Source organism: Stegodyphus dumicola, chromosome 3, assembly GCF_044657685.1.
Source record: "Stegodyphus dumicola isolate Sdum_Otavi_A_Nest chromosome 3, ASM4465768v1".
NCBI classification, from domain to species: domain Eukaryota; kingdom Metazoa; phylum Arthropoda; class Arachnida; order Araneae; family Eresidae; genus Stegodyphus; species Stegodyphus dumicola.
In genome coordinates, this window is record NC_140770.1 from 170574370 (window position 1) to 170585736 (window position 11367).

At 33.2% G+C, this 11367-nt stretch overlaps 1 protein-coding gene across 1 annotated transcript; it reads left to right on the forward strand.

Moving 5' to 3' along the window:
- Window positions 1–483: 483 nt before the first annotated feature.
- Window positions 484–11093, forward strand: LOC118179437 (uncharacterized). The gene is made up of 3 exons (XM_035348612.2): window positions 484–617; window positions 3751–4081; window positions 10740–11093. The coding sequence occupies exons 2-3, from the start codon at window positions 3774–3776 to the stop codon at window positions 10780–10782; spliced, it is 351 nt and encodes a 116-aa protein (XP_035204503.1). The 5' UTR covers window positions 484–617; window positions 3751–3773; the 3' UTR covers window positions 10783–11093.
- Window positions 11094–11367: the final 274 nt, after the last annotated feature.

Sequence of the window (11367 nt, forward strand, 5' to 3'; positions counted from 1 at the left end):
GTTGCGGTTGTTAATAAATCTGATAGCGACTGTTTAATATTTAAAAGTTTTAGCATGCGTATCCTACTGAAATGATATTCAGCCCCCCCCCCCTTGGTATATAGCTGTACTCCGATTGCAAATTTTTCTGAAATCTATCATGAGTTGAAAATAGAAACATCAACATTTCCTCAGATTTCAAGAAGCAAGGTTAAAAAACCCTTCCTCCAAACGAAAGGAAAATTATGTTGTGAAGATTTCGTGCTCGATGTAAATTGCCTTTAATGAAATTATCTTCAAGTCATCGGCCAAATGTGTCTCTCAAACTACAACTTGTAGCATTCTCTAGGAAGGAAAATGTTTACATTTCTTGTTTACAAGGAAGATGAGTGATTGGGTACACGACCACAGTGCCAAGTCTACTGGCGTGTGACCATACATTAAGGGAGAAATAGTTCGATTTTAGAGGTTCTACTGTCATAAATTGAGAGGTATATATATATGAGTCCACGATTCGTTACATCTCATTGGTCTTTGCTGAGATCCAGTGTCAGCCGTCAGTTTGAGCAAAACGTTTATTTGCAGAAATATCTAAGAAAACTGTATTTTTTACGACTTTTAAATACCAACAAGGAAAGGTAAATTATTTCGTATTGAATTTTTTAGTGACAGATTTATTTAAAATTTTATCAAGATTGTATTGGAGACCCTTTATAGTTCGCTTAGCAATTTGAATTTCGGTTTGAAATATTGTGTTTATTAGATCAAGAATTTATATAAAGTTAAAACGTTTTATATCCAAATGTTTCATTTATTTACTGGTGTCATCTATAATTTACTATTTCATTGAAAATATTTATTAAAACAGAAACATTTGAAGAAGTAATTCTCAGCAGCAAAAAGAAATCCAGAATAGAAGTATTTTGCAAGTATCCACAGCTATTTGTATAAGTATCTCAATTTTGTTGAGGAATGCATCCAAATTAAAAATTGGTTTCTCTCAGAAGCAGCGGTTTTCTTTTCTTTTTTAATTATTGCTCCATAATCTATAGAATAAAATGTTGTATAGTCATTATGTTCCTTTGAAGCAGAAGATATAAAAAAATGATCAATGCCCTCGCCGTGACTCGAACTTGGATCTCTCGAACACGCGCAAGAGTGCTACCATTACACCACGAAGGCATGCAGAAAGAAGGGGAAAAATACCGTACATGCTGAGATTATACTCCTAACATTTTAATACACTTTTGTGAATTATAGGTAATATTTTTATGTCTGCATTTCTAAAGCGTTTTCTTAAATGTAATAGACATTTTTATTTTGTTGTTGTTGTTACCCCTCTCACCTGTCTGACAATGGTCATCACAAGCTCACGACATTCATCGTGGCAGGGAGTCAAAGAAGCCAGTCGTTAGCAAGAGCCTTGAGCACCACATAGGTTACAGCCCGATTTTAGATCCGTTCCGCCCCCCTTCCCCAAATTTGAGAGAAAGCACCCCAGAGGATACGTGTCTGAGGGTCTCCCATCCCTCTTCTTCTACCAACAACCTCTCGAGAGGACGTCCTGCTGGCCGAATATTTAGAGTGCCGTCATGTCGCACAGACACTATGCATTTACAAACATTCATGCCTTCTCCGGGATTCGAACCAGGCCCTACGGCACGGCAGTCAGTCTCACTAACCAATATACCGACTAGGCGGCAATCACCGTTACCACTATCACTAACCGGTTGGAATTTTGCTTTAAAATAAGTAATGTTTATGATTTTACGGCGTATTAGATTGTTATTTTAATCTTAATCAGAAGATAAGTTAATATTCTTTAAAAATGTTGTTCTCCTTAGCTTAAATATTTGCATTTTGTTCTTATTACCTGATATATTTTCCTTTTGAAATTTCATTTAGGTATTTCTGGAAATGAATCATTATTAAAACTATAAAATTTACTTTGGTTAATAAATTATCAGTTTTATTAAATTATATCGAAAGTATATTTCGTTGCAATTATTTTTAGTTTTTGATTTTTAATTAATAATCATTCCCCTCTGACGTTTAGTTAAGTTACGAGTTAAAAACGTGTCTTCAAAAGTTTAAAAATCTTATCTTTTATTTGATAGACAACTGGAGTTTTGTAAATAACAATGAAAATTATTAACGCCTAAAAGTTGTAAAAATAAATTATTTTAGGGTTGTGGAAGGCTTCGTATTATTAAGTTCTGAAATATTTTGAATAAATAATTATTTCTAATTATTAGAAATTGAAGTATTTTAAATTATTAAATACTAAATTTTGAAGCATTTCAGTTATTACATATTTTGAATTTAGGTTGTGTAGTAATTTTAATCGCTTTGTTTGTGAATACGCGAACAATTTTTTTCATTATTAAAAATGATTAAGAAAACAAACTGACTGATCGTGATGAAGACTATTTTTAGGAATTCCTTTGCAAGGATAGAATCTTTATCAGAATCGGAACGCCATCAAGCTACAGTTAGAAATCAGGAAGTTTATAATTATTTACATACAAATATATGCATTTTTATTTATGCGTCGAAGAAAAATTTAATAAATAAAAAAAGAGCCTAGGTTGTTATTTTTGTTCATTTACAACAGCCTAGGCTGTTGCAAGTTTCCATAATTGCTCTTTTTTTTTTCGTTAAAATAAATTAATTTAATAAATATGTTAGAATTATTTGAAAGAAATCTCAGTCTAGGAATTTAATGCATAGCTGTCGACATATTTGAACTACAAAGCGTAACCAATCAAAATATCTGATAGGTACTAAACTTTATATTTAAGATAGAAAATAAATACAAGTTCGAAATTTTTTCCTTTGACGTATTATTTTTATTATTGTTTGTGGACATTTTTATAAATATTTAGTAAGTGAAGTTCTATTTTTATTTTATTTAAAAAATTCTAATCTGTCAGCTGTTTTCTGATCGTGCACACGGCCAGTATAAATGTGGTCAAACCCCATATAATAGACTACCTTCACTCTCTTCCTACTTATGATTGTAAGACTTCTTTAATTATAAGTATTCAATTGTTATACTAAGATCTATGCTATTGGCATGGAATTGTGTTTAAATGGTGTTTAAGCCCATAGTGGATTTTCTGAAAATGTGGGATCAAAGAGGCTGCATTCGTTAATGCCCAGAAGGAGCTTGATGTGTTAGCCTTCTAGAAGAACTGCTTGTTCAAAAACACAAAATTTTTATTTTAATTTATTAAATAGTATTGGAAAGATTCAATTAGAAAAAAAGGATTCCTCGAGCCATTCAAATTGAAAATGAAAAGACGAATCAGAAACGATATTGATGTGTGATCGAAATAGCTATTTACTGGGAGCTGGCACTTTTCGGCTTACCTATGTAGATTTAAAATAAAAGGCAAAGATTGTAGAGTTTCGCTTACTTTGCATAACAAATTAGCTTAAGTTTGATACCTTTCCTGAACTCCTCAACTTCCCCTCGCATTTCCTCGCCAGGATGTAATTTTTAATTTAAGTGAAGTGAGTATTTAAACGGATGAATCTCTGAGTTTATTCAGAGCGTGTTTTCGCTAACCAGCGCACATTCCGTTGCTATATCGCTGTTACGCTAGTATGCCACTTGGCCATCTCGGATAATTGTCATCTCGGATAATTGTCATCTCGGATAATTGTAATAATAAACAAATTATCAGTTTGTCTCTGAATCCTTAATATAATTCATATAACGTAAAAAATATCAGCTGTTTTTAATGTACGTATTTTTATCTATTGCAGGGACGTGAACAGTCCCACTCAACATGTCTGTCAGAAGAAATTCGCAATCCGTCTCAACAAGTATAATTCTAATCCTGTCTGTTCTTGTCATGGCGGGACAAGCCAACATATACAAGAAGATGGCTCAAATGATGGGTTGGGACGATGGAGGTGGTTGGGAAAGCAAGGGCATTACTTTCGGCATCAAATCAAAAGGCATGACTGCCATTATTCCATTTCCATTGCCCATTCCAATTTTCAAGAAGAAGGAACAGTCTGGCAACGATGGAGACGGTGATAGTGGAGGAAAAGGAGCTATGAAGGGTGGAGGCGGTGGAGGCTGGGAAATGCCGTAAGTATAAAATTTTCACTTAATTTCTAAAGATTAGATAATTCTGGAATATGGTAAGAAAACATATTTATGTCTTCTCAAACGACTTGTAAGGTTATTATTTTATAGAGACATTAAGTATTTTTTGAAGCAGGCAAGAGGAAAAATGAGCAAACACCGAACCACGAACTTCTGGAATACCGGCCCAGCGTGCAGATCACCACACCACGAAGGAACGCTAGGAAGGTGGGATAAATACCTTATGTACTCCCCTTTTAAAGGGGGACTGGGATTTTTAGGGAACCCAGTTGCCAAATCTTGGGTGTGGAGAACCATCAGCCAACAGCCTTTTTAGTTCGGGCGCCAGTGTAGAGACATTAGGTATTTTTGGAAGCAGGCAAGATGGAAATGAGCAAATGCCTTCGCAGGGAATCGAACCACGGACCTCTGGAATACCTGCCCAGCGTGCAGAACCGCTACACCATGAAGGGACGCTAAGAAGGTGGGAGAAATACCTTATAATGTAACCAATTATTTATAATTTGAGCTTCACTATCACTTCTTCTTTCCGTTTACTTGCCGGAATGCGAATCAGGTTTGAGGGTATTTAAACTGAAGTTTTTCTATTATAAGACAGAGTGTGTTTCTGTTTCTCAGGGTCTCTTTATTAGGCTACGTTATTGCTGCCGACATTTAAATTGTTACGCCAGTGAGAAGTTATGAGCCAACTTCGAGTTAAATCAATCATATTCTCTTTGACTGCTAAGTTTTAATTTGAATATGACTGTCACTTTAAGTGCTGTTTTTGACTGTTCACTGCAACGAGTTGTGGTTGGTTTGTAAGCACGAGATCTACATTTATATTCCAGTTCTGTTTGAAAAAAGGTGTTGTTTAAACCTTTTCAAAATTCTGTGGTTAGTTCAGACCAAGCGATAATTCGCTCCAAGTCTGTTTAGGAGTTTAATGCAAGTTTAATCGCATGCTACCAAAGAACACATTACTCTATAAACTAACAGTTTAACTCTCGTAAAGATATATTGTAATCATCGCCAAGCAAAATAAATACTTGAGTTATTTTAAAAATTTTAAACTGCTTTTTAACTTATCCATTTAAAATATAGTGGTACCTCGGTATAAGCTTGCTTTGAAATATGTCCAACTTGATACAAACCCTGTTTGGACGCATTGCTTGGTATACAATATATTTGTTTTTAATACAACTTGAGTTCGATGAGCCACGATTTTGCGTACTGCAGTTGTTTATTTCTTTCGAGACAATGGTACGGCTGCCCATGAGTTTCAGGTCACCTGTTGCTTCTATACAGCAAATAAACCGCTCTATAACTCTGAAATTCCGAATGATATTATGTGCTTTCGCGTATTACGTAAACTCATTAATAATGAGTTTTAGAGAAGTTATTGAAAAGCGCCAAACAGCGATGAAAATTATTAGGATTTCCATGGAGATGAAAAAAACAAATTTTTGAAAAGTATGAAGATAGCAGAGTCATCCTGGTTATTACATATTGTATGGCGACAAAGGCGGTGTTTACGATTGTGCAAGACAAAGAGGCTATTGAATCGTTTAGCACTGCAAACGGTGGGAATAAATTACCAAATAAAGATAAACCGTTAGAACATGTTGAAAAATGCTTTTGATCTGGACAGCAGAAAAACAATTATGTACATTATCATGTGCAGTGTAGTATAATGTACAGTATCATGTGTAGTGTAGTATAATGTATAATGTACATTATCATGTGCAGTGTAGTATAATGTACAGTATCATGTGCAGTGTAGTATAATGCACAGTACCATGTACATGCAGTATATATAAATGAAAAATAGGGCATTATATTTCCAGTGCAAAGTACTGTACGATGCGAAAATCATTTAAACTGACATTCAATCTAAACGTTAACACCAGAGTTATCTTAAACTATTGGTGATCTATCGCTTTTCACAGAATCCAGTTTTAACGGAAACGAAACAACATAATTTATGAATTATAACTGAAGAAATGTCTTCCGAGAGAAAATTGTGACAAAGAAGAGGTTGCTTGCCATAGTAGCTAATAGTATGAATTAAAAATATATTTCTTTTGTCGCACAGGAATAGTAGCAATTAATGAATTAAATTTAGTCCATAAAAAGTAACAAAAGGAAATGAATATAGAAGGCAACATTTATTATAAAAAGCAAATTAATCAATAAATTAACAATACTACTCCTAAATTTTATTTTGAGTGCTCAGATAGTTTTTGAATTTTTCAACAATTTCGTTATTGCATTGGCTGTGAAGCTTGCTTTCCCTGTATGGGTGAGGTTAAAATTATTGAGGCCATCGTTCTTCATTGCTTTCAGAATAACATGTTCATGTGCATGTTGAAGTTTCAGAAACGTATTATCCAGTATTTCGGGAGAAATATTATCAAAGACGATACTTACTGCTTCTTTGTGATGCCTCTTCTGCAAGAAGAGTATGACTAAGTTTTTTTTAGTTTTTCTTCATTATCTCTGCATATACGTCCACAGTTTCGTTTTTTCAAAGAATCAACGTCAGCATCAGATTCACCTCGACAATTATTTTTGGAAGCATGTTTCTAAATTCTTTATATGGTCATTCCGTTACACTTAAATTGTTTTGCAGCTAATGCACCTCTCTGCAACTTTTCGTTTTATTTTGGTGCATCAAGAACTGGACAATTGCAAAACGAATTTTGCTTGAAAACTCTCTCTCTCTCTTTTTTTTTTTTGGGGGGGGGGTCTTACTTTTACAATGATTTGGCATTCAGCTGAAATAAAACAACTGATTTCGATCAACGAAAGAAATTAGAAAACTAGTTATAATTTGTGATAATTATGTGAGCCTAAAAAGTGAAAGATGTGTCAAAACAAATGACAGATGTCACGAAACATTAATTTCGATTGAAGTCTCCACAATTTACGCTACAACGTAGCTGATTCTAAAATAATTCCTGTTTAAATATTCACTTGCTACTACTATTACTATGGGACAGAAGGAGTATAATATTAATTACTATTATATTTATTAATAATTTAATGTAATAATTAATAATTTTAGTTTAAAAATATTGAATTCTGTGAAATATATAAAATGTGGCATTATTATTAGTCCAAAGAGGAGTTAGACTGAAAGGGCTATTGGTCTGAAAACGGCATTCTGCTTCGTTTCACTTTCTGCTTTGATTCACTTTCCAAACTGTTGCCACCAAATATTATCGCCATGTAATATATTTAAAGAAACTAAATAATGAAGAATCTGCATGAATGCAAGAATGTTTCTTGCATTATGAAAAAACGGCGCTACCTAGAGCCATCAAATGTTTAATCACCTAGTCCTCCAACCGAACATGGGAACCTGGAAGACCGAATTTTGAATTTCGAATCCGTTTTATTATCTGTTTCTGATTTTGTAAAACTTTAACTAATTTTTAATTAGCAAACTCAATAATTTCAAGGCGAGCTATGGCAACAGTGTACGAAAAAAACATTTTTATCTTCAGCGCGCAGGACTGTGTATCGGAAATTCTTAAGATATGCTATTTTAAATATTTTGTGATATTGCGTTTGAATTTAATTTTATGTCGTTTAAGTGCGAAGAACATGATATTTAATAAATAAAGGTAACGCACGAAACGTTAAAAAAAATCTGACATGTACACCACATGACTTCGTTACACAGAATATTAAATTATACGCACTTTTTGCTGCATTTCATATAAACTTATTTTCTCGAATTTCATTAGAGATATACTTCTCATTCAATTAATTCTGTTCTCAGTTCCAGGCAAGGGAAGAATACATAAAACCTCAAAATATCTTCATTGAAATTTGAAAAATATAGAGAAAAAAATTCTAATGTTGCGCGCTTCCAACCTGCACGCAACAATAGTGGTGACTGCTAAGAACTGTAAAGTAGACAAAGTCTTGAGAAGAGTTTAAATCCCTTTTTATTCAACTTTAGAAATTACAAATGCGTGCTCTTGACGCTCACAAACTACGCCGACCCGGCGGTAAAATAAAAATAAGAAACTACAAAAAAAAAGAATAGTAACAAGTGACTAACTACGAGCTCTCTGAACGTAACTAACCTCACCGCGTTCTAAAATACCCCTGATAATTCAGCAAACTTCTGAATGTTACGTTGAAAGATTAACAATCTGCCGAGGTAAGCACACAGGCCGAAACGCGTGGTTCTTCAATTTCTAACTAGGCACCTCCACGCTCGTGAAGCAAGAAAGCACACTTTCGAACTCGTTTCCCTTCTATTTAACTCAGATTACTTCCGCTGACAATTTGAATCCTTGCGCGTTCTACTAAAATTTACATACTCTGGCATTGGCAATTCCAGGGGAAAGTAAGACTTGACAGGAAAGATAGTTTAAACTTAAAATAAAAGTTAGTTAAAAGAAATATAAACCCTACAAAATAAAGTACCAAATGCAGTTAAAACAATGAAAAAAAAAACAATTTTGACAATTAAAACTGGAATTTCTACTTAAAAATAAGCAATTCAGCCAGCAGACAACATGGCAGCTTTTTCGTTGCACAAAAATGAAAGTCTAATTTTGGTCCCACTCGGCAAAAAGACGCTGATGTGCAGAAACTGAATTCACTATTCTGGTAAGTTTCAAATGTAAACAAATATGGATGCTATGATAATAAAAAATTAGTCTTAGCCGCACTTAAACAACTTTTGAATTGTTGATAATTCTGCAACTACTGCATGCAGATTAACTAAAGGCATAAAAGCCCTAACCGAAAGATAAGAATAACATAATTCAATTATTTTCAAGTAAAAAAAAAAATGCGCAATTTATCAACATATAAGAATTTTAAAAAATGAGCTCACTGAGCCGAGTATATATACATACATACATACATACATATATATATATATATATATATATATATATATAATAATTTATTTCCTAAACCGTATTGATTAATTGATTATATTATCTCCTAAGTTTAATTAAAGTAGAATTATTTTAAAAGTGTGCATCCATACTGGTAAGTTTTATTTTGAATGATGTTTTGAAGTAATTTGAAAGCAAAATGTTAATAATGTTTTAACGGGGACTGGAGTTAAATCATCACGAAGAATAATATTACAATTGTAAAAGTAAAAATTAAAACATGTAATTATTGTCATTGATCGGAAATTAGTTGACTTTTCAAGGGGAACAAACCAACTCCCGTTCAATGATCAATAATTGATAGAAATACGTAAATATGAAAGTGTTTCGTCTTTACTCGAGTTATAAATTAAAGCCAAACCGGCAATTCTAGTCAGGCCAAATATTTCCGCGAATAGTTGTTACTCAAAGAACTGATTCTCATGAAGCATTTTAGTCAATTCAATTTGGAGTAAAAATCAATTACTGTAGAGAAATCTTGTAAAACTCGAGTACAAGATTTCTCTACAGTAATTGATTTTTACTCCAAATTGAATTGACTAAAATGCTTCATGAGAATCAGTTCTTTGAGTAACAACTATTCGCGGAAATATTTGGCCTGACTAGAATTGCCGGTTTGGCTTTAATTTATAACTCGAGTAAAGACGAAACACTTTCATATTTACGTATTTCTATCAATTATTGATCATTGAACGGGAGTTGGTTTGTTCCCCTTGAAAAGTCAACTAATTTCCGATCAATGACAATAATTACATGTTTTAATTTTTACTTTTACAATTGTAATATTATTCTTCGTGATGATTTAACTCCAGTCCCCGTTAAAACATTATTAACATTTTGCTTTCAAATTACTTCAAAACATCTTTCAAAATATAACTTACCAGTATGGATGCACACTTTTAAAATAATTCTACTTTAATTAAACTTAGGAGATAATATAATCAATTAATCAATACGGTTTAGGAAATAAATTATTATTAACTAACTTTGCAGCAATTGCGCAAGTAATAATAACTTGTATTCGCACTAAATGGATTTAAGTTCATACAACATTATATATATATATATATATATATATATATACTCTTGGTGTGGCCGATTTTAACTGAAAAGGGGGATGCACAACCGCATATTATAGCAGTCCTATATACAAAATTTCAAAGCTCTGAGGTTACTCGTTTTTGAGTTATGCGAGATATATACGTACGTACGCCAAAATATAGTTAAATTGCATTTGTGAGCAGTCAAAACGGATGTTTTCGTTGAAATATGATACCCGGAATTTTTCGTGATTACAATACCTCCTTCGTGCAAGGAAGTAGGGCATACTTGTAATTAGTTTCAATATCTCTGAAGTTATAATAGTTATATGAAGTTATAAAATCTCTAGGACGACACCCACTAAGAAATGGTAACCATGTGTGTAATTGAAGGACGCCAGGAAGTGATATTAATGATTCAGTTCCCTTTAAATTAAAACAGTTGCATTATTTTTCAATAAACGCTTCTACTGTGTGTTAATGTTCCAAGTTTTGTGTTAAAATAATTAGTAGTTTTTTAGGTTATGGTTCAAAAATTTTGAATAGCTATGAAAAGTGAAGTTTCGGGTTTTAGAATGTCTAATCGTTTTTAAGACTCCGAAAGGATACGAGAATATGAATATTCTATCCGTCACCATACTGACAATTTGCTAATTACAATAAACCACAATTACATTCTTATTTTATTCCTTTTAGGACTGGAGGAGGAGGAGGAGGCGGAGACTGGTGGAGAAGATAAAAATTGTTTTCTCAACGTTTTCACTCCCTGCCTGGAAATCTTCAGCTGGTCTGCAGAATTTTATCTCAAACAAGTCATTTCCATACCTGCACTAACTGTACTAAGAATGACTGCTGGTTTACCTTTCATCACATACATTATCTGTAAAACTACTTCTGAAGAAAATCCTGTAACTGAATACTTTGTACATCGAACTATGTATTATTTTCTCGACCCTGAGCTGTGCTAAGCACATTCTACCTGAGAAGAGAGAAATATGTAGGATTTTGTTGAAAATACGTAATAAATTTTATTGATAACTGAGCCAAGAAGTATGAACACTTAATTATACTTTTGACAGGATTTTAACCTCCAGTCTTTCCTTTTCCAAATTGGATGTCACAATCATAACATCATGAAACAAGGTATGGGAGGGTGCAATGATTCCTTACATTCCTCTCCATTTAAAAGACAGTTAGGGAGAGGCATGAGACACAGTCGACGAGATCCAACGGTGACGAATTATCATATATCACATTTTAGTCGAATGTTAAAAAAAAGTGTACCTTCCTTGGTATTCGAACCTTCCCCTTTTCTGGACATTGT

Excerpts from the sequence above, each read along its gene's own strand:
- LOC118179437 (XM_035348612.2), top strand. The coding sequence starts at position 3,774 with ATGTCTGTCAGAAGAAATTCGCAATCCGTCTCAACAAGTATAATTCTA. Across the intron at positions 4,082-10,739 it reads GGTGGAGGCTGGGAAATGCC|GACTGGAGGAGGAGGAGGAG; the intron begins GTAAGTATAAAA and ends TATTCCTTTTAG.